At 42.3% G+C, this 25220-nt stretch overlaps 1 protein-coding gene across 2 annotated transcripts in view; it reads right to left on the minus strand.

Moving 5' to 3' along the window:
- Positions 1-25220, minus strand: part of znf407 (zinc finger protein 407) — a 140920-nt gene that overhangs the window by 41805 nt on the left and 73895 nt on the right. For both annotated transcript variants that reach the window (XM_044034432.1, XM_044034433.1), the window contains exons 6-8: positions 14676-14842; positions 6812-6895; positions 5355-5475 (exon numbers count right to left, since the gene is read on the minus strand). In XM_044034432.1, coding sequence (XP_043890367.1) covers positions 5355-5475; positions 6812-6895; positions 14676-14842 — 372 coding nt within the window. The remainder of the gene's footprint in view (positions 1-5354; positions 5476-6811; positions 6896-14675; positions 14843-25220) is intronic.

Genomic DNA, 25220 nt, shown 5'->3' on the forward strand with positions numbered 1-25220 from the left:
TACCCACAGTCCTAAAGGAGACCAAAACCTGGTCCTAATGAGACAGAACCTCACTGAGGAACTGGTTAAGTTTAGGGCTGAGATTTGAATTGTGGTTAGGCTAAGATTAGGGTTAGGCATTGCCTGGGTAGGGTTAAGGTAAGGGATAATGCTCTGGTTAGGCTGTCCAATTGACAATGTCAATGAGAGTCCTTCAAGGGATAGCTGTGCAAACCTGTGTGTGTACATGGTATTCCTTATGTTGTGGGGACCTGAATCTGTTTACACAGTCACATTATGGAGAATTGTCTTCCTTATGGGGACAAAAATCAAGTCCCCATAATGTGAATGACTACATTTTAAGGTAAATACGTGTTTCAAAGTTAGGCTGAGGTTGGGGTTAGGTTAAGATTAGGGTCAGTGTTAGGATTAGGCCAGTAGCAATTATGATTAAGGTTGTAGTGAGTCTGCAGGAAATGAATGTAAGTCAATGCAATGTCCTCTGAAGTCATGGAAACCAGTGTGAGTGTGTGTGTGTGTGGCTTTGGGCTGGTCAGATAGGGCAGGCCAGGCACTGAGCTACTGCAGGGTGTAGGATGTAATGATGTCAGCTCAGAGAGTCACACACACACAACCCTGTTCTGATTAATGATGCTGCCTGACCTGCTCCCAGGCTCTATCTAAACCTGCTGGAGACACACAGACACACACACACATACGCATGTCTTAATGAAGCCATGAATGAACACACCACAATTTGTACCAAAAGAAATAAATAAATAAACAAACCTATGAAATGTCAATAGAAGCACAGATATACAGACACAAATCCAAGGAAATAAAAAAACAACCACACACATGTGCACCTATGCACACACCTAGCGCATCATGCAAGCAAGTATGTGCGGTGTAGAACACAGTTTCATACACACACACACATAAACACACACCATCATGTGTTGATGGATGGGGCACTCGTGCTCAGTTTGGACCTGACATTCTCGGACAGTATAATACGCAATTACTCTCCCTTATCACCTTGGCCGGGACAATAAAGCCTCACAGTGCCATAGCTCACGCCAGCCAAGGAGAGAATTTGTTTTCACTTTTGCAGAGACACCTCTCTCCATCATGGGGCCACAGTCCAGCCTGGATCCACTGGGGCCTAAACAGAGGCCCTGCGTACACACTGTGTTCACACTGTATGAAATACATAAGCACAACCAGGAGGTTAACAATGAGGGCTCTTCACAATGCTGACGATTACAGAGCGCTTGAATGCCACCATTGCCTCCAAAAGGGAATAAATAACACTTTTATATCACCTGTTTTCTACAGCCTTTTCAAATTACAAAACCAACTGATAATTCGACGAGATTAGTTTAAGTTTTTCCTCACTCAGACAAAGCTATGATTTAGGGTTTCTTTGCAAACGAGCAAAAGATAAAGTGTGTGTGTGTGTGTTTATTTGTACCGAGAGCCACAGAGGGTGTAGAGGCAATTAAAAGAGAATCAACCACAGTGCAAACTCCCAAAATAACAAAGTAACATGCTTCGCAATAGCACCGAAATTAATATCAAGCATTTAAAATAGGAAATTAAGACTCTGTAGCACATCTAAGGCCTAATTTTAAAACTATCGTTTTACAGTGGATTCAAGTAGTACACAAAGGCTGGGCGTTGAAGGATAAACATGGAATTAAACTTTAACATTTCCACAAACTTTTACTTACTTATCCACCAATTTGTTGTTATCCACATTCTCTCGCAAAATGAGAACAGGTTCACAAATGCATCACGGCCACATCTGTTGACTGTTCTTCTGCATAATGACAAGAAGAAAGACTTAAACATTTCAGCTGTCACAAGCTCATAAATTAACGCAAATTATGCTGCTAAAAAAATGCATTTATTACTAAAAGTGAACTGATTTTTTATTCGAAAGCGGCAGCATAAAAAGATAAAAATTTGAAGCGGAGCTAAAAGGTTGTAAAGAGAGCGCGGGTGGATTCCTAGGGGGGCCACGCTATCTCTCAGATATGGTAATGGCGTAATTGTCATATTAAAACAACACAACGTGCGTTTAGGAGTCAGCAGGTGTCACAGTTAGTGAAAGCCCACACCAGTCCTCCTACTATACACTGTATTAATTAGTCTAACACTGTTTCAACTTCCTCCCCCATCCATGCACTCACCATGGGATTCAGCCATATTGGTGCTCAATGGATATATCACCCCTTCTCTCCCCTTTTCTCTCTCTCCCTCTCACCCCTTTACTTCAGCCATTTCCATATTCATCCTCTCAACGAGTGTATGGTAATGGGAGAGGTGTAATTGAGAGGCGCTTTGTTAGAGGAGATTCAAATGTGTTTCTTTGTGTGTGTGTGTGGGGGGGTGTTTTTGGATCATCGGTGCTATTTGGATCTTACTCTGCCAAGGAGGCCAAGTTATCATCATTAACGCCTCCGCCTCCTCCTCCTACAACTCTCCCTTCACTTTACAAGGTCACACACCTCACCGGCACTGACAGTAAGGATGTCATCCTCAAAGCCGCCATTACCTGCCACTGCAACAGTATTTTTAACAGGTAGACAGAAACATGAATGCAGCAGCACTCAATAAACAATAATCGCCCCCAGGAGGAGCGTAAAATGGCAGGAGTCAGAGGTTACATATCAATTAGACTGTTTAAGATGCCACTGTGACTTTAAGGCAGAGAAAGAGGAACAAAGAAACTGCTCATTGCGAACAATGCGAATGACTCCTTACACGCCGAAGTGAGGAAGTTTTTGCATCGTGCATAAAAAAAAAGCCAAGACTAGTCAAACAGACACCATTAATTGACAGCCCAGGACGCCCTGCGCAATATCATTAGAATATTCCTACCACCATTCCCAGCTATAATTATCCCCCTCTATTATCTATCTCTGTCTGAATAGGAGATGAGTGGCATTTGATGGATCATTCACTCCCGACTCATTTACATGCATCTGAGGAGCGTGCAGCCACGATGGTGATAGCATTGTATGAAGTGGGTGCCTACAATGTCATTCATAACATTTACTACAGATATTTTTTTTTAATAACAAACTGTATTCTCTAAACATTTCCTAGAAGCAAGAACTGTTGATCATATTTATTTCATAGTCGCTCCTTATTGTCATCAAACCACCAGAGACGTCAGGGTTTTAAACATGTATTCAAAGTATAAAAACATGGGGGCCAAGGCGGGGCCACCTCAAGGCGATCTGAGGCCCCCATATTCAATTCCTCACATTAGTAAGCCAGCGGGGCATTTCCCCAACCTCCCTCCTGCTCCAGCCAACCTCCTCCCTTTCCCTTTCCCTCTCCCTCTCTCTCCTCCCCTCTGGACCCTTCAGAACCCCTCTGGCCTCCAAAATGTTAATTGGGCTTCTAATTTACTGTTCCATTTGCCACTATCTGTGATGATCATTAAGTATCAATGCTGAAACAAAGAGGCCATGAACATTTGGCTTGTTTAATGTACAGTATCTTTCTAATAAGGGATGTTGGTAAAGGTGCAAAGGTTTGATAAAGGACCAAAAATGGTCCTCAAGTTAGAGAAGAAAAAGAGGAGCATGGTTAATATTGTAAGATACATTTCTACATTTAAAGCTTTTAGATATAAGACATTACGACTTAATCGGCCTGCAATCTTGAGTTATATTATAGTGGTACATATTTTCAATCATTGTAAGAATGGACAATGATGTACTTAAGCACCATGTGTGTGATGTGTTAAACAAAAAATGTGATCTCAGCATCTCAGCTAGTACAAGAACAGACTGCCTTTGATTTTGGTATTACTTGGTTATAAACCAAAATATTTGAACCTTTTAAAATGTCAATGTAATGTGATTTATTAGGTGTTCGATGGAAAGTCGTGGAATCACCAAACGTGGTCATTCATCTTGAGGGAGATGTGGACGTCTACCCATTTTCACAATAATACCTTTTACTAATTATTTACAAAATTAGAGTGAAGCTTCATCCAATAGTTGTTGAGAAATGTCACCAGAGAGCCAACAATATCAGCATTATGGTGACACCAGAGGAAACATCAGGCCTGTCCTGTCCTGTCTGCATCCAACTGCCACACAGAATGGAATACAGAGCTACTTTGGCACAAAAACATAAAAATAATCTGTTATGCATCTTAAATTCCTAAATGGAGTTAAGAAATACACTACTGTGCAAATGTCTTCGTCCAAAACAACAAAATAACACATATTTTAACAGCTTAAAGACCTTAAAACGGTAAAACCTGTGTTTGCTCTACTATTTCAAACAATATCAGCTGTGGAAAAAGTATATTATGCCATTATATTATGTTTATTCAAGACATACCTGAGCATTATGTACACACTGATTGAGTTGAACTCATTGACAGCTTGCTAATATATATATGTTAGACCAACTTTCAGTGACATCATTCCAATAAGAACGCCGATGATGAGACAAACTGACGGACATAAAAACAACTTTTGCACAGTACACCCTGACTTCATGAGAACCATGAGAGTGAGATAATCCTGTGACTGCCAAATTAGCCAACTGCAATTATTATTTTCAGCAGTCGATGTGTGTGTGTTTTTCAAAGATGGACTGCATACAAAAGACTGATGAAATGAGTAAAGCGCTCCATTGCAGCGGAGCAGTTGTAGCAAGCTGCCGAAATGACTTTGTCATAGAGGAGGAGGGGGAACGAATGAAGACTACATCTAAAACCAATGATGGGTTTGAGATCATTCTCTTTCACACTCTTCTGCCACAACCTGATGATGAAGAACAGGTTAAGAGAGAGCGAGAGAGGGAGGGAGAGAGGGCGAGAGAGGGAGAGAGATGGAGATGTGCAACGCCAGCCAAAACTTTTTCAATTTCACCGACAATTTCCTGTGTAATTACTGATGTGGTATGATGGTGTTTTAATGACAGGGACCTGCCAGTAACGGTGACATGTGTGTGTGTGTGTGTGTGTGTGTGTGTGTGCATGTGTGTATATGTGCGTTCGGGGGATCTGGCTGGGCCTGTTGATGATGGCAGAGTGATGAGATGGAGCCATGCTGTGGAGATTAGACCTGTCCACCCTCCACCTCTCCCACTCATCCTTCTCTCTCATTGTCTCTCTCCCACACACACACACATACAGAGAGATAGAGAGAGCATCCAGCATTAACAAACCCCCCCACCACTACCTTTCTAGACTATGCTACCATGCCACCTGCTCCCTCACCATCAGACACGCAGACACACATGCAACATGCCCAGTTCCCCCAATCACACCCTTGATCATCAGTGCCATGATAGCAGCCATCAGAACCACCATCCACGGGCCCCCGTCAATGAGCCAGTACCTGTAGTCGCACCAGGGACAGCGGTATGGTTTCTCCCCAGTGTGGACACGTTTGTGCCGTGATAGGTGGGACTGCGTGGTGGAGGCAAAGTTGCAGAGTTGGCACTTGAAGGGCTTTTCTCCTGTGGAGTGAAGAGAGGTTAAAATGATAAGAGACAGATAGAGATGACACTGAGATGAGTGAAAGGTTTGCTCCATTACTTCAAAAATGTTTTAATGTGGTTCATCAAAACACCTTTTGGATGTAACACAGCCAACCAAACTCATTAAAAGTCACATCACTGCACATGCGCAGATATTAACGCACGACCGCGCAACAACGATCCTCACGCGCATCGTACACAAACAACTAAGCTGAGCGCGCGGTGCAGCTTCTGCTCTCGCGTAGTTGAAATCTGCTTGCACAAGGTGACCGTTTGGGGGTGGAGCCCAAGGAGGGCACCAACCCTCTTATGATTGGTCACTTTCAATGTGATGACAACCACAAGGAACTTCTTGTATTTGATTGACAGCTATCACTACAAGACCTCCGGAAGCGGAGAGGAATGTTAGAACGGAAGCACAGAATTTGCAATAAAATGGCTCTGACTCCAAATAAACAATTACACGTATTGGAGCATATGTTTGATGTGCGCATGCAGTGATATAATTTGCTCGCGAGCACGTTTTACCGCTCCCGCAACTTTTGACATAACTGTGACGCCACATATAACAGAGAAAATCTGCTACACGGACGTACACTGTTGTCACTGTAGCCACACAAAAACACTGGCAGTTGCAGTGGCCTCTCCTGTGTCAGATAAATTCCGACAATCTCACAGTGACAGACAGAGCTGTCCCTACACACGCAGCTGCGTGACGCCAGATATGAATATGGAGCTAAATCAGTGGAATTGACACATGTCAACACAGGAGAGGAGGACAGAAATTAGAGGTTTTCCTGTGTTGGAACAGCAGAGAAAGTGAGGAGCAAACAAAATGAACTATGGAAAGCTAGATGAATATTTATAACAAGATTCTTGATCCTTGGGCGCCTGCCAGACAACGGTTAAGAACAGCATTTGTTTCACTATCCCAATTTCTAAAAAAAAACCCACTCGTTATTGACACTCTATCTGAAAAATGCAATTTCCCTAAGCGACAGAATGACATGGTGAAATGATAACTGAAATTAAAAATCTCAGATTCAGTCAGCCATTCTGGTACACATGCCTATCACTGACAGCACCACATCACACTGTGTGTGTGTGTGTGTGTGTGTGTGTGTGTGTGTGTGTGTGTGTATGAGTAAAAGACAGCAAACTGTTGCAAAAACTGAGTGGGAATAAATATGGCTGTTCAGATTTTCAAGTGTCACTCACCGTCCAGAATTATGGAGGCCAATATATGCATCAGTGTGTTCATGTGATTGGAATTCAGTACGATGTGAGGTCAGGGAGTGTGTGTGTGTGTGCTCACCTGTGTGTTGACGTCTGTGTTTGGTGAGGGCGTGTCTCGTGCCTCCTGCGAAACCGCACAGGTCGCACAGGTAGGACTTCTCACCTGCAGACACACATAGAGAGACGATTAGGAGGAGAGAACCTTAGTGCTATCTGAGCTGGAGAGAGAGAGAGAGTGAGAAATATGAGAAGTAAGAGTTTTTAAACTTGATTTGCTATTTGCTATAATATTCGTTACCTTTGTACTGCTATAATATTCGTTACCTTTGTACACTGGAGCGCTGTGACGAAAGAATTTCCCGCAAGGGATTAATAAAGTATATTCTATTCTATTCTATTCTATTCTATTCCATTTGCAGCAGAGTTCGATTAAACCCACAGGGGACGATCATAAAAGAACGTATTTTAATGTTAGCACATCAGACGTGTGCTTTGTAAAAGAGATTATTTTTTGCATGGTTTACATTCTTATGTAACAAAATATGTAATCACTGATTAAGTCAAAAGAATCACATCCATGCTGATAAACCCTTGAAAATGTGCTCGAATTGACCCCAAAAAAAACCATATTATTAATCCTATTATTACTATTCCAATTTTTAATAAAACAGTTTGTTGTATTTTTGTAAATCTGGTATCTACAACTTAAAAACCTGTCTGTCTGTTGCTGAAACTCACTTTTTTTTTCACTTTGGTGAGTGTAGTATCATTATAATAATAATCTTTTATTTATAATGACAGAGTATGTCACACCATGTTAAGCCCTTTGTGATGCAGAATACACAAATTAAATTTGATTTGATTTAACTGGAAGAAACAAGAGCCACAGTTGTAAATATCGAGACTGTTTGTAAACAGTTTAAAAGTAAAAGGGCTTAAAACTGGAGGACTAAACTAAAGTTAATAACATATTTGTGTTATTTTACTATGTATTTATTGTGTTCTGTATCAACATGTGTTACTAAGCGACTGGAGCGCCCTTATTTTCACACAACTTATGTCACTATAATACAATAACATGACATAAGTGGAGGAAGCTACTCAATTTCCTGACATTTGCCTTGTTTTAGCTCTTTTCCTTTCATCCGCCTCGACATAACGTATCCGTGTAACACTGTTTTTTAATTTCAGAGTTGCATCAACATTAATCAAAAACAAATATAATTAAAGAGCAAAATTACAACCTCAAATATCATGGCCAAAGTAAAAAGTTATTAAAGGGGATTTATGAATCTTTTCAGTCTGGTGGAAGAAGGAATAAGAAAAACACTTTTTCTAATGCTGAGACGCCAGCGAGAAAAATGCGAGCGCTCAAGTAAAAAACAAAGATGAAGGAAATGTTGGATTAGTGACTTAACAAGGAATGTGTGAAGCAGGAGAGAGGGAGAGACAGAGACCAAGGATAGAAAAGACAAGCTGAACAGATGAGCAGTGGCTCGAGTTGGCTAACAGATGAGCCAAGCAGAAGTCACAGATCACTAGTGTATATCCATCAGCACTCTCACAGCTAACTAATTCCTCCAATCAGATGGATCCGTGTAAATATGTCAAATGGGGGACGGGAAATTGCCAGTGTGGTTTATTGACTGTGATAAAATCTGAAAAGCACCGCTGAACATAATTACATACTTGTCAGAGCCATAAAAATTAGCTTTATTATCAATGGGATGGTTTTGTACAACTTCATTTAGGGGCGATGCCTTCCAGATGGGGAGCGTGGAGAGCTTTTTTACACTCCTTCCCTCTTCCCTGCATCTGGCTCTGTCATTAACAGCATGATGGCCTCCCTCTCTCCCTCTCTCTCATTCTCTCTCTTCTAAATTTCTCCCTCTCTCTTTCTGCCAGTGCACACATGCATACACTGCAACATTTGTGCTGAGACTCACTCAGGGTGACACACGCGCATTTTTCAAACGGACACTGATGCACATGCAAATCTACACGCGTACAAAAGGACGCCGATATCACCGCACACACAGAGCATACTACATGCGGTGCGCTAGATGCCCATGTTGTGTAGCGGCACATAGATGGAAACACTGCGGGTGTCACACAGTCTGTACATGTACTGTATGTGCATTCTGTGCATCCCGAGTTCTCTATCGCTTAAGTATTCATCTAAATGCTGATGTTGTTGAACTCCAGCTCTCAGCCACACACCGATAACACATTTGGGTGACTCTTCCAGCTGGGCCTCAGCGGTACTCTGCTCCTCTTCTGCACAGATAGCAGCTTTCACTGAGTCCGTAGAGACAAAACAGCCTCAAGTTTCCTCTGTTATACCCACTTAAAGTCACTCGACTGTGAGAAGAGTTTTAATGCAGTGCCACTTAGAAGAAAGAAAAACAGCCTTAAAAAGGTACATTTGCCAGTTCATACAGGTTCCTTTTCCAGTCCCAGAGTGGATGGCCTTTAAAGAAACAATGTTTGCATAGAATTAAAAATCTGTTTTGCATCTTTATAAAGCTGCATGAAATCCCCGCTTTAAATTTGCTGTTCTAAATACACAGTGTCTGATGTTCACACAATCTGTCACCAAACCTGAAAATGTGCCACAGAAAGCAAAACGTTTCATATTTGCGACTGTTCTGTATCTAAATACAGCACTGTGTTTAGATACAGTTCTTCATTTAGTGTAAATTAAATGAAAATAAAAATGAGAAGTGCAAGTTTCATCAGCAGAACACAAAAAAAAGGAGCCATCACAAGTGAACTGTGAAAAGCAGAAACTCTGCAGCAATGGGCAATTAATGGAGACAAAAAGATGCAGATATAATGGATGTTTTTAAGGCCCTAAAACCTGTTTAAGTATTTCTTAATAGTATTAAATAACACTTTTTACTCAATAAGCCACATTAAAATTGATGCTGTTTTAGTTTAAAAGCCTAAAACCCACATCTGGCATCACATTTCCTCAGTAAAAGGAGCCCAGCTCATTATAAATCAGTGTCAAAGGTGACAAAAAGAAAACAAATAAAAATGTATTATGTTAAGTATCCAGTTAGATTTTTTTTTTTTACAAGAGAACCAGTTTTAGTCGGAATTTATCCCTGTTTCTCCTAAACTCTATGAGTTACTAAGCATCTGGTCAGACCTTTTCTCCTCATCAGAAAAACAACCGGTCATCCTCCCCATCTCTGTTCCCTCCCTTCCCTCTCTCATTACACCCAAAGCTACAAGACCCCACCACAGAAAAATCCATAGCCATCGATCCCTTCGCCCAGCTGCGGTCGCCACAATTATTCTTAAGGAGGAAACGTTGGCGATAAATTACATGTGTGCTTTTCATCTGCTGTTCTGTGGCGGCGGGTCCTCTGAGGACCTAGGTGGGGACGGCAAGGTTGGGGTAGTACAAGAGTGACATGCTGCTGTCAACACCAGACGGTCTGACTGGCTGGAGGCCAGTTTATACTTAGTAGATAAACAGCCCGCGCACTCGCAACATAAGCTTTAATTCATCCTTGATCCACGCCATCCTCTACCTTCTATCTGTACATGAATAACACTTTAAGGTACAGTGTGTAAGATTCAGCGTTATTTATGATCCCTCACCTCACTCATCCATTCCAAGTGTGTATGTAGCCTTCAGTTTGATATTTAGTTTATCCACTGTGGGCTATTGTGAAAACATCCAAAATGGCAGCCTCTGTAGAGCTGACAAAGCTACAGATATACAAATATAAAAGGCTCATAGTGGGGTTAATGAAGAACTACTAACTAAACTACATTTTAACACACTTTCCTAACGTAATTGTATCCCTACAACCACATCGTTATCCTCTACAGCCTCAGATTTTTCACTTTAAACGCAACCTTCGGCTCTCGACATTAAACTCAACATTAACCCTCAGCTGTTTCCCTGCAGAGGTCACACACATGTCAACACCCACAACGCTGCAAAGAAACACAGACACAAAAAAAGGCTCCACCTAAAAGAAGAGCGAACCAAAAGTTGGACTCTGAACGTGAAAAATGCCACAAATCCACATTTCTTGCTAAAGTGTCAGAGCTCTTAAAAGTTTTCCACTATTTGAATATTGGCTAACGGCTCCTCTACCTTTGTTCCCATGATACACCTCAACCCTGCACCCTTACTGCAATTAAAGATGCCTCATTGCCAGACAATAAAAGAACTTTGAAGTCAAAATATACAACCTCTCTTTGCAAGTGTGTGAATATATACTGTATATATAAATGTGTGTGTGTGTGTGTTTTAAATAACCCCGGAGGAGTCTGCATGCAGCTATAATTGCCTCCCTCATTAGTTATGTTTTAGCAGGAGCGGATGGGAGGGCAATTAATTTTACCGCTTAATTTTTGACACAGAATCCGCTGCTGTATTGATGTGCTCGCCATTTTGGGTCTCATTTTTCAGGGAAATTAATTGACAAAGTGCGAAGATTTATCAGCATATCGCCAGATTAAGCGACAAACTGAGGCAATGAGGAAATCAATTGTGGCCCTGTCGCTGTGCTCAATCGCCCCCCCCACACCACCCTTCCTTCCTCCACTACCACCTCCCCACAACAACCGAGAGCCTGGGAAATGCTGGGTGGGTCAGATGCGGCGCACCTATTTATTTATTTGAGTCGCTCATTCATCAGCCGTTACAAATGACCCTGGCGGCTGACGACCACTGAATCGTCCCCCACCCCGACCACCCATTCCCGCCCTCCTCCCTCTCCCCCTCAGACATGACTGGTGTGTGAGGAGAGGGCGATTAACATAAAAAACACACAAATCATAGAGGAACAATGAATCCCGTTAGAGGCAGGAAACGGAGAGCAAAGGTGGTAACTTTTTCTTCTTTTTTTTTTTGCTTTTCTGGGGGAGAAGAGAGATCCATGTGCGTGTCACAGTCAGTGACTCCAACCACAGGATGATGAAACTGGACAGTTTCTGTTGAGACTACTTGGTCTCAGCAATTGGTTTTGCCAGAACCTGTTTGTGGGAGCAGATGTACACAAGTAATTTTGTCCATTAGAGACGTCAATTCTCATACGTGGCTCACACATAATTTACAATGAAAACGGGGCATATTCACCACCCACAACTGTATCAAACTCCGAGAACTGCCTTGAAAACAATAACTGGATTCGAGACAAAAGGAAAGGTAATATCCCAGGGAAAAACTGCTGCCTCTGGTACAGGTGCAGCCCGGTGACAGCTCACCATACAACACACGTTCTGCGGATCAAGAAAACACTATTTTATCTTCATGTCCAGAGTGTAAGATTTAGTAGCATCTAGAGGTGAAGTTGCATATTACGACTCCGTACATGAGTAGAATATAAAATGCTCATTGTGAGGTAACAAAAATATAATCAGTTCTTCATTTTCAGGTGATAATAAATTAATGACAACACTATTTTAACTATTGTATTCAATTTCAGTCGATGGATCCTCCTTAATTCTATACACTACACCCTTTAAAGTTAGTGTGTAGGTGTATTGTTCCCAATGTGTGTATATAATGTATGCATGTTCAGTTTATGTACTCATGCACAGGTTAAGGACTCTTTCTGGACTGATTTTTTTCCGTTGTCTCAGACTACGCTGAGTCTGGTGTCTCATCAATGACCAGATAACATTAACTGCAGTTGAAAGGGTTTATTTACTTGTGTTATTTTTATTATTTTAAGGGATTATAAGAATATATCATAGCAGAAGTCCTTCTCTTTATGTCAAATAAATGGCAGATGTGTGTATGATTGTAATGAACTCCCTTTTCATACTAACAGCTGTTTTTTTTTTTAGTATTGCATCTTTATCCTGTGAAGGAGAGAACTAACCTTTAAACAGACGACACACCTGCCTCTACTCTTTCTCTGTGTCAGGTTGGTTTCTGGATTATGACTAAAATGATAACGTAGTTAAAGCGAACACTCACACAACAGTGCAGCTCTGCACGAGGAGAAAAGGCATGTCGGAGGTCTGAACACAGCAAATTGTGTTAGCTGTTTGGGTCCTACTAATCAAGTAAGGTCCCGCTGCTCATCAAAATGAGGTTGGCTCAGGTTCAGTCTTAATTCTCCCATTTCCTACGTTCATACTTGGTCACCCTTGATCTTTAAAGCTCTCTTATTAAATCTGTTTCTTTTCTTTTTTTTTTCCATCTCAATCACTTTTCACTTTCTCTAAGTCTGCCATTTACCGCAGACAAACTCACAAAGAAACGCACACGCACACACACACGCTCACACCTCTCCAGGTGACAGTTAGGTGACAGCATGACGCCAGCCGCCTGATGGGGAATGATGAGTGCTGGAAACAAATGAAAATAAAACGTCTAATTATGTCAAAGGTGCCCTGACGTTACATCACTGTTAAAACACATTTAAAATAACATCCAGCAAGTCTTACACTTACACACACACACACACACACACACACACACACACAGCAGGCACCCGTGACGGATGGAGGGCTCTCCTGCAAGCGCTCAGTCAGACTGTCAGGCCACTGGCTGCTGCTGCTTCTGTCATTGACTTAAAAGGGCATCAAGGAGCTGTGTGTGGGACATTACTGAGGCCGAGGGGAAACTGCTGGGCTGCAGCATAAAGACACTTTCAAAGAGGCTGACTTGGTCTCCTATCGAGGGGCTATTATTCAAGACGGTATCCACCTACCGCCCACCGAACCATCTGTCTATCCAAAGTTTTCAGAATGTAGAAAAAAAAAAGAGGAGAAAAACATGTACAAACAACTAAAGAAAAGTCCCGGTGTACTCTACTGTACTTGGAGGAATAAAAAAGGAAGGATAATAGATAATAAGACAGACAATGTATATTTACTACAGTGCTGTGCAAATATCTCACCAGCTTTTTTGTTTTTATGGCAAATTAACAACATGAAATTGTGGCACAAACACAGGTTCCATGCTATTGCTCAAGTGGGTAGGTCACACTTAAACCTGTAGAAGCATTTTCTCCTGAAAAAAAAACTGTGTTAATATATATATAATATATCATTGTTAAAACGACAAATGTGATTGTGGTCTCAAGTTTTTTGCACAGCACTGTACATAGAAATATTTTGTTCAGGTGGTTATTACCACAAAGGTTTGTTCAGGACTCAATAACAGAACTTAAAATTAGCTTCTGCGCTGTTCATTACGTTAACCATAACCTTGCTTTAAACAAATCATTCAAATGATGCCATTTGCAAAACTGGATTAATGGACGGATGACACACACACTGAACAGGTGCGATACGGGAAGAAACACATAGATTTGATGAGCACAGTAGTGACCAGATGGATGTGGGAAAATGCACTCAGGTGGGTTTGGAGAATACACACAACCTCAATTACCACACCGAGCAAGGCTGCAAATGCGGAGGATGGCGGAAAACAAAAACAAACAAACTTTTTCTTTCTCCCCTTTGTAACTCAGCGTCTCCACTTTTTTTTTTTTTTTTACATTTGGTTGATTTAACATAACAGCGATGGTCTTTTTGGGCGGAAAATGATTTCTTCGTCTAAAAAGAGTGTCTGCAAAACTGCCAAGAACTAGTTCTGGACTTTCTCTGGATGTTGAAAATCAGTACAGATGGACAAGTCATAGCTGCTATCAGCCAAAAACGTGTGTCTATTTATTCCAAACAAAGCTGTGAAGACTCATAATTAATGTGAGATTTTCACAGTTCACTCATCAACTTCATTTTGTTAAAAACTCTATAGCTATAGAGGAATGCAAAAGTACATTTTGTCTTGTCCAAGCGTCGCATTTCTTGATAAATGACCCTTTGTCCTCCACTCATTAAAAAAACCCATTGATTGTAAAAGGTGAATGTCACTCTTATGAGGTTTCTGCCAGTGTGTTGATGTCGTCTTAGAGCAGTAATGGCTCATAGTGGAGGTTGCTAGGATCTCAGTGTCTCACCAGTGTGTGTCCTGTAGTGGTCCTTCATGGCCGACAGGTTGAGGAAGGCGTAGTGGCAGGACGGCCAGCCACACTTATACGGTTTCTCCCCATTGTGCAGTTTCATGTGGTTGTTTAGGGCCCATTTTTCACTGAAGGAGCGTTCACACAACCCGCATTCAAACTTCCTGCAGGAGAGGAGGAGAGGCAGAGAGGAACGAGGAGGAGGAGGAGGAGGAGGAGGGAAAAAAGCAGAGTTATTTACTGATCCCAAAGCTGACATAAACTGGTCGGAAATCTACCCTGTGAGAAAGGAAATGGAGGTTTCTGGGTACTCACACCCACAGAGCACAGGGCCATATGATTGTGTGCTGTACATCTGCACCCCTAGTCACACACTCACTCATGCATGTACACACGTGCACGTACACACACACAAAGCATGCAGCTGGCTGCTGGTGTGTCAAGTCTGTATAAGCAGGCATTGATTTTTCTGTCCTGGCCTGCCACCTCCACCATTTATTCTCTGCTTTGCACCAGGGCCCAGAGGACTAGAGAAATTCTGTTACAGTCCACACACACACACACACACACACACACACACACACACACACACACACACACACACACACACACACACACACACACACCCCGGAGGGCCAATGGGGAGAATGGAGTTCACCTGTCCGGTGTCCCTGACCACTTAGCCAGGGCTAAATGAACAGTTAGCAACATTTTACCTCTCACTCGTCTCGTACGGTTCCTGTAACCGAGCTTTATTTCCTTACAAACGTTTTCTTTCTCGTTTATTTTCACATCATATAATATTAGCGCTCACTCGGCTTTAGATAAGTATAGTCAGCATCAGTCCAGTAATGGGCAAAAACAATTCTTTTGTTATAAGGTACCAAATGCCTCTTTTGAAAGTTAGAGGAAAAATGTAAACGTGCGTGCGATTCTTTCTTTCCCCTGGACATCTGTCCATTCTTCATGCCAACGCCTACAACACAAAAATTATGTTGTTTTTTTTTTATTATTAAAAACTGTGTGTAGGATGTTTGCGCCTATATTCATCTGCTGTGCTATTAGGCTGCGAGAGACACATCGAAGTGAAAACAATTGAAAAGCCTGTGCTTGAATTAATCTTTACCCCGGCACTATAATTTAGGCACAGAATGACTAATGTGCGAGTCATAAACAAATGAAGTCGGGTTTTGGGGAGCATTCGTCTTGCGGTGAGGGCCATGTTATTTTAGGGAGGGCAGCTGTCTTTAAGTCCTGATTGTGTCGCTTAATCCCCGCGGTATCTGTTTCATAGCGAGCAGCATGACACTCACCTGAACAAATAATGACTCCAAGCAGCATGTAGCATGTGTCTGAATCAATAATTCAAACTCATACATCTTCCTTACTGGAAGGAGGAGTGGGGGGTGGGGGTGCAAAAGAGAATGAGAGGGGAGGGAGGGAAAGCTAGAAAGGATGGAATTAAAGATGGGGAGGTGGAGAGAGGGAGAGATGGAGGGAAAAACATGTCCTGGCTTGTGTATCAATCTATATGTTGCATAAAGATAAATCTAAATGTGATATGGATGTCATCCCAACTAGTTGAGAGGACATTTTTAAGCTCACTTACGAAGAAAGGATAAGGGGGACGGCGCAGCTTTGAAATGGTGTTTATCACCTGGCTCTGAGCTCAAATGCATATTTAAACGTCTCTGTTTTCCTCTCGTTCTCATCAAGTGACACGGCAGAGAATTTATTTGACCAACAGATGTAAGTCTGCATCTGTATTTCCTTCCCCTTTCTTCCTCCCTGAGGTATTAATAGAACAGCGCGTCGCCCGTGCCACCGTGGGAGAGGTAAATAAGATGAGTGAAGAGATGCTATCTTTTATTGTAAACATTATGCACAACACTCCTGCTTTATGAGCTAAACAGGCCATTGTTTATCACGGGGCGTAATCGCAAAGCCAGGCAGGCAGGCAGGCCTTGACGTGGGCACGCGGCATGCTGGGATGGAGGAAAAATGAGAGAGAAAAGGAAGGCAGGAGGAGAGCAGAGAAGATGGAGGAGTCAGGTCTGGCAGAGTTGACTATCAGTGGGGGTTTTGTAAGGATGAGAGGAGGGTTTGCGTCTGTTTTTATGGGATCAGATGAAGCGCTTTGATCTTGTCCCCGCATGTCAGATCCCGTCACGATCCACCGTCCCGCCCATACATATGCATAGTGCCTCTAAACAGCCAGGCACCATGCAAAACACACCAAAGGTAGGAGGCAGGGGGAAGGAAGAGAGAGAGAGAGAGAGCAAGAGAGAGTCTGAGGAAGTGTGCTTGTTTATGCATGTTTGTAAAAGAAGGGAGGAGAGAAAAGATGGAGAGACAGAGAAGTCTGCCAATTTAAATTTGAGTTTCCATTAGATTCCGAGACCTGCATGTAAATCAATCAAAATAAATCAAGAAATTAAAGTAAAATAATTTAAGATTTCACACAACTTTAGGAAGTTCAAAATGTGTGTAGGAATAATGGCTGTATGTAACTGGGTAAACTTACAAAGAGAAATGTAAGATATAAAGGAACGTCCTATATATTAATATAAAGTATAAAGCAATAAAGTGCCCAGGTGCAAAAGCATAATGACAACTCACGCACATTTAAATTCAAAATCCGTGTCTGATTATGAAACCCCACGTAATTCATACACAAAATGATGATCAGCTCAGCAAGAACACACTCACCACTTGAATTAATGATGAAAACAATCGTTAACTGCAACACTTGCTGTATGTATCACTCATGTCCCTCGTCTATTTCCCCTGGGACACCTGTGTTGGGTAAAAACGGTGCTAATAAAACTTCAGGGAGCTGTGGTCCCACGGTGCACACACTGAGCTCATGTATTTTCAGGTGTGACGCTGAAAATCGCGACTCTGGTAAGAAAGTTTGAGCATCGTGGTGTTCATTTATGGCCCACTGGAAAGGCCAGACCGCAGTCAAATATAGGGAGACTGTGGTCACTTTTATAAACCTAAATGCAAGATTTGGGAAGCATTGACTGCTTCTTTGCCATTTTCACATGCCTGTTACACTCTGCTCAGCTACAGGCCACACCATGAATAAACATCAGAACCTGAGAGGAAGTTCTACATCCAGTCGTCATCTTTTAAGCTTTTCTCCCATCTCTTCCATCTCCTCTCTCACTTTACTCCTGCCTTTCCCGCCCCCCCTTTCTTCTGATCACAAAGCGAAAGGGACATGATTGACACCGTGTGCAGATTTACTCGAAGAACCAAGTGAGCCGATTGCCTGTATGTTCAGAGTGCTGCACGCTACTGTGTCTATACTGTCACTCATTACCATATCTACACTGTGGTGTGATCCTGCCATCAGTTCAGGCATATAGGGCGACTGTCAGAAAATCACAGGCCACACTGGCCTTAATTGTGATAGAAAAATCCCCAAGGAGGAGTTACCGTACCTCAAACAGGAGGAGGAGGGAGGAAGGAAAGAAAGAAAGAAAGAAAGACCTGACTCATTACCACACACTCACTATCACCCCCAAGTGGTGAGGTGGTGCTTGCTGATGGGGACCTTTCAGAGTGTGTGTTTAGTGTAAACTGTAATTATGTGTTTTGGTTGAAAATGAGAGACAATGCCTTTGCATAATCACAATAAAATGTAATAAATATACAATTTACTCCGTCTAAAGCTGCAATTTACTGTTCATGTTCACTGATGTTGTCATAAACCTAACTGATACCGTGGCTCACCCCTGACTGCATCTTCAGTTTTATGCAGCAGAGCATCACACAGACTGCTTTTAATTGACTGAATTAATTGTGTTAGCCTATTTGGACAGCTAAGAATTCCATCTCTGCTTCCCCTTGTTGTCTTGGCCAGTCGGTGTGAGAGGAAGTAATCTGCCAATGCTCTCACACTGCAACACAAAGACAGAAAGAGGGAGAGAGGCCGACTCTCGCCTCAAGCCAAACTGACACAAACAGACATCTTCAAAGTGAAGACTGTTGTTTATTTGGTGAAGGGAAAACGAGGGAGAGAAGGGGGGGGAGAAAGAGAGAAAATTTATCTGATATGCAACTGTCAGGAGAGCATTTTCACATGCAAAATAGCGAGTGAGTGAGAGAGATTACCTAGAGGGAAGAACATGACAGCATTCACTAGGGTCAGGATGGATCATCATCTTCAGCCCCCTCCTCCTCCCTCATTTCTCCCTCTCTCTTTCTCCCTCCATCGCTTTATCTTTATCTCTCTCATGCTCTTTTTCCCCTCCCTCCTTCCTTCCGTTTTCCCCTACTCTGCCTTTGCCTCTCATCCTGTTTTCAGACTCCATCACTCTGCACTTCGACAACCCGGCAGCTTAAATCCAGACTAAATTAGCTGAATGAAGATTAAATCATTTGGCCCTGAGCTCTCCAAGATATTGGGAGGAAGACTGAGTAAGCCTTAAATGGTGTCTGACTGTGTTCGGACCTATATACAGTGCGTGTCTAAGGGAGAGGCTCTTCCTTCAATGGCAGTCAATTGAAACCTGATTAGAGGGGGGTGTTGGGTAAAAAATGGGGAAAAGATTAAATTTCTGAGACAACTGTTTCCTAAGTAAGGCAGCTGGCTTCTTTAGTTTTCGTTTACGTGCACAATGTCAACCGACGACAGGCTTGTTCCAAGGCTAAGATATCGTACTGGGCAACATCATCGCTCACAGTGCTTAGGAGAAAAGCTTTAGAAGGCATTGTAGTCAATGAAGTCTGTGATACTCAAATCACCTTCCCGGGTGGTGCTTGTTAAACATTTAAATGAACAAAGACAACAAGGTCTGGCCTGCTGCAACGAATACAACAACAGCAAACAGTACAAACTCTGCAGCACAAAAAAATGAGCCAAATCTCTCCGGGGTCTAAGTCCAAGAATTATCCCAGCAGAAGGACATTTTTAAAGTGAAATATCTATTGAGTTATATCAGACTGAGACCTGCAGGAGTGTGCAGCCAGCGTGTCACACAAAACAACAACTAAAACCTCCATGAAGAGGCCACATGTGTCTGCAGAGTATTGTAGATGAACCTCCTCAGAGAGGACTGCTCCTGCATATGACTGCAATATAAACAATGGCACACAACAGAGATGCTGCTGCTGATTTATGTTTACCTTCAATCCCGGGAGAAAGGAGGAGGAGGAGGTGGAGGAAGAGGAGGAGGAGGTGAGGGAGAGAGAGAGAGAGGGAAAAAAAAAAAGATAATGAAATAAATAATAAAAGACCGGGCCCATCAGATAAGCTCCTGTTTATCCCGCTGTAGGGCAAATACAAATTGTCAATTTAATGAACACGGTGGACGTGATGAAAGCGGGGTGAAGGAGCCTCCTGCCTGACAAACAATCAGGAAATGTTATCTTAATATTGTTGTGCTGTTATACAGCCCATAACTTAGGGGGTGGGGAGAGGCCACAAGGAAACGGAGGTGGCATGGAGGGGAGAGGGGAGCGAAGGGGGAGCAGGGAGTCACAAAGGCCATGTCCCTCTGTGGTGGCCCTGTTATTGCCTGTTTTTATTATGAGCCATAGCTCAATAGTCCCAAACACACTTTGAAATACACAAACCTAAATGTGAATGTGGGCAGTGCGTGTATGCGCGCACACACACACACAGAGACACACAGTCGAGCATGCACAGCCTTGAATTATAAGGAGTCTTTTCTGCAAGAGAATGAAACAACACGATTCTGAACAAAACTCCCCCAAAATGATCTATTTCTCTGTGTGTGTGCGCACTCCAGTGTGATGTCTTGTTCTCAAACTCGGTTAATTTAAAAGCTCAATAGGTTTTACAGATATCAGACAATTAATCAAAATGCTTCAACTGAAAAAAAAACGAAAATCAAGAGCCCCCAAATCCTTCTAGCACAAATTAGAAGCCGCTATAAAAGTATTGGCAATCTGATTTGTGTGACATGGTTTGGTCAAAGGTCTTTTCTCAACCCCCCCACCCACCCATCCTCTCAACAGCACTTTAAAAAGTGTCCAGATGCTTAACAGCTCAAAGTTGTTTTTTTTTGTAAGTCTAGAATTTAAAGCATCACAATTTGAGCAGCCACCAAAATTAACTATTATCTCCATATTTATATATTGCCGGCACTAAATTGCGTCCGTAAGAGTTACTATCAAAATGAATATCTGCAACAATAACTCAGCCTCTGTGCGGAAGACAGGATGCTCTTTATCAGGCTTCTGATAGGCCTTAAATACAGCACAAGGCAGCCATATCAGAGCTTTTTCTCTCTAATATCAGGCCGCATTAGCACCTCGTAAATCAAATTACACTCCTAGAATTTCATTAGGCTCACCTGCCAGCACTGCTGCGCTGCAGAAATATTTATGTTTTTATGCTGCAATTGTGAGCTCTCAGGTACACAAAAGGGAATGAAGGGGGCTGAGAGGGAAAAAAATGGGTGATAAACCTAATTATCTTTTAAGAATACAGAGAAAATGTGTCATAAATTGTGGCAATCCTGAGGAGAGCTGGCGTTTCAGAAGCCTGTGGGGCTGAGAGTTGGGGGACAAGTCTGCGCCACTGTTTACCATCTTTAACCGGGGCTAGACTCCCACAATCCAATTAGCAGCTTCCCCAAATTCACTCGAAACAGAAATCAAACAGGATGATGTACGACGCCGATCAGCAGGCCCTCAACAACAACCTAATCTGATCAAGTGGGGAAAGAGCAAGATTTCTAATAGTGCAACTGTTCAAATAGATCAAATGTTCTAATTGGAGCCTGTCGTTTTTATCAAATTACCTCAAACAAATTTTACATGTTCATTTGTCGTTGGTGTTTGTTGCATTTTATTATCAGCATCATAAACTTCTCTGATAATGTTTGCCAAATGTGAGACAAGACTGGTAGAGGTGGCCGTGGAAAGGAAACACCCGTTCAATTTTTTTTCTCCCCCATCTGGGGACGGCCAGGGTCTGGACGGTGGGGTGTCTGGATATGGATTTTTGATTAGACATAAAGGAAAATGACTGAACCAGTGACCATAACCACAACCACTTAATAAAAGATACAGTTTGCACATTAAAGAGCACCTAGTTGTAAATCATTCTGCCCGGTAACAACGTGTGACCCCATCCCAATACTAGGTCCCTAACAGACTCTCATATTTACTCTCTCAGAGTCCCAATATCATTTTAGAATAATGACCTATGTCCCTTACCTAATTAACAGGGGCCGGGGTTCATTTGTTTGTTTTTCTAGCCTCTCTTTTCTCCTTCGCTGAATTTGGGAAGCTGGCATCTTGGTTTAACATGCGAATATTTAGCAAATTTGCTCCGTGGTATGACTGGTGAAAGTTATAACACAGAGCGTGTGGTTGTAACTTTTGTTGTATGTTTTGTGTAATTGCAACAACTAGAGGCTGTTTATCCTGGTCTGAGCGTGTGTGTGTGTGTGTGTGTGTCTGTGCTCCAGTGGGCAGAAGTAAAAGACCGGGTCTATTCTCTCTCCTATTACTGGAATTGTAATTCAATGATCACCTTAGATCACACATGTGCCATAAATCAGATAGGCTTGACAGAGGATGAAAAATTGTATTAATAATGTGAAACTTATTATACAGTCCCAAATGCTCCCTTGATAAATGACATTGTTTGGGCCTGACAATGATTGCATTTAAAACATTATTTCTGTTTTCTGCTTGTGTGTGTGTGTGTGTGTTTGCACTGCAGGATATAGCAACGATGGTTCACAGGGTGGGGAAGACAGAGGTGGGGTTCCCAAGCTTCATAAAATATTCAAGATGTTTCCCACCCTTCTCTCTGGAGTCAGTGGGCAGGCGATGGCCGTGGCAGTACGGGTATAAAATCTGTGGTGTGTGTGTGTGTGTGTATATATATATATGGCCAGCACAAGTGAAATGGCTGGTGGCTCACCGCAGCATAAACACCCCAACTCCCAGACCACAGGAAGGAGCCATGCACATCTTCAAGTCATAAAGCAGCACGCACGCACTCTATTATTACAGCACACCCTCGTCCGATATTAGCAAATGTGGAAAAACTGCAGAAGGAATCTGCAGCTTATGCAGCTTATGAACACGTCAGCTATTACAAAGAAGAAGAATTTAAAAGTGTGGGAAACAAAAAAAAAACATTACATTTCATTCTCATCCATTTGCACTTTCTCTTTGTTTATTACATCACGTCCGAACAAGCCGGACCAGGCAGGATTAACACAACCTCAAGTTTGTAAAAGCACATGTTCGGAGACAAACGTCCAAACGTTAAGGTTGCGGGGTTAGAAAAGCGATAAATACAAAAGAATCCGGTGCAGGCTTTATTTCTTGCCACAAGGTCAAACACATTAAGTTGTAGCACATTCTTTTGCTAATTTTGCTTCTCTGCTCTCATCGTCCGTCTATATGGACAAAGTGCCCTTGCTTTAGTCCATCAGCTACGATGACGCTTGTATTGTCCGTGGCAAAGATTGAGCCAGCAACCTGCACCTGTCTGGCACTACTGTTGAAAACAGTCTATCAAAAATATCAGCCTTAATTATGCACACACTGACTCAGTGTATTCAAATAACAATTTTACTTATCCAGCTAACAAAGGAAAACATCAGTGTGATGCCAGCAAGAAAGGATCAATCAAAAATCCCAAAAAAATCTAAATACAGTCACGTAATGTGTCTTTAAATGAAACATACACTGTCCAAAAACAACAACTGGCAAAATGTAATATGAGCTTTTTAAAGGATTGTTCAGAGGAGAGAAATAACACGGTCCAACTTGACAAACTTGACAGTTTGCATAAGCAAAGACCACAAATGAGTCATTTGATACAAATGTTATACGAATATTTCGTGACACAGGAACCACTGATGACATCGAAGACATACGTCGACTGGTGCTGTATTTGAACCACGCGATGTGCGACTACCTGCTAACTCCTGTCAGCTAAAAAGCCTGCTATCATGCAGCTCCAAGTTTTAAGGAAAGTCTAATTAAGTTCTTGAATGGTTGTAGTCAGATCCCAGAGCAGGGAAACACCGAGACCCAGACTTCTCTTTCCCTGAAGACCTGACTTTCCCCTTCCTGGCCCTGTCCACATCCTCGACTGTGCTGTATGTGCGACACTGCCACCCCTCCAACCCCCCACCAACGCCACCCTACTCTCCTTTCTCTTCTCCTCCTCCTCATTCCTGCAAATGACCATGATGGGAGGCCATTCATCTCACTCGTTCGGCCACCACAATGAAATAAATCAAGAATTTTTCCTGCAAATATAACAATATTTGTATTTGGGGTGGGGCAGACGTAATTGATGACTGCAACCATGCTAATTAAAAACGGCAGAGGTTTCATTAATCTTGGTCATTGGGTGGGAGGGGACAGTGGGGAAGCTGCTACAGCATTGGCTGGACGGGGGGTGGGGGGGCTGGGCGCTTCTGTCGTCCTCATCACGCAGGTGATTGGGACCATTGTCGGGTATATTAGCGTGGCGAGGTTAAAGTGAAACGGCCATTAATAATCACAACAAAAGTCCGTAGTGTACAAAGGCGGTCTTCTTCCACGAAAGAGGTGGACGAGACAATACAGAGAACAATCGTGTGTTTACTGCCATGTCCTGGCTGAAGAAGTTAATTGCTTTTCTGATTTTGCTTTGTAGAGACTCTGATTTTATTTTGAATGCCATGACACACACATGCGCACACACAGACACACTCTCGCGAAACAATGACTCGTCCTAAATCTTGTTTGACTTGAGTTTGCGTAGTCAAAATTGTCACAGGCTCTTCTGAAATGGCAGAATCATTTTGATTATGACTTTATGTCCATATTATATCATTTATTGTAATGCATTTGCTTTTAAAACACTCACTATACAGTGTTTTGCATATTTGTTTTTTATTTTATTTTATAAATGAACTGTATTATGGAGACGTATAATTATTACAGGGTGTTGCCACAAGAATCAATAAAGTTTTAAATAATATTAAATATTTGGCACTTAAACAGAGTTTATGACTGCATCGACTCTGCTCTGACCAGCACTGTAGAAAGCTGAGAAATCAAAACGATCCAACAAATAAGTCACATCGGAGCATCGGCATAGAGGAGGAGACGTGAACAGACCCTAGAGTTGATAAAACAGAATCATATTGTTACTGTTGTGCCATTACAGCGCAGACAATTTACTAAGTAGCTCCAATGAATGGTGCAGATGGATTTCATCATCACAGTGTAATGGGTTTTACATGTTAATTCACAACTTTAGCTTCTCCACCACGACTCAGCCACAGAATAATGGCTCGGCTGCATCTGGTGGAGGCACGGAGAGAAACAGAGTGAGACACAAAGAGAGACACAAAGAGAAAGAGTTGGAATTAAACAGAGAGAGAGAGAGAGAGAGAGAGAGAGAGAGAGGGAGAGTAGAGATGGGTGCGTGGGGTGGAAGCAGTAGCATATGGTGCCACGCTGCCATAAACAAGCTTTATGAAAAGACTGGGGACGTTTATTTAATCATGGAATACCTGAGGAATCGCAACGAGACACACACTT

The sequence above is a fragment of the Solea senegalensis genome, linkage group LG9, assembly GCF_019176455.1.
Source record: "Solea senegalensis isolate Sse05_10M linkage group LG9, IFAPA_SoseM_1, whole genome shotgun sequence".
NCBI lineage: Eukaryota > Metazoa > Chordata > Actinopteri > Pleuronectiformes > Soleidae > Solea > Solea senegalensis.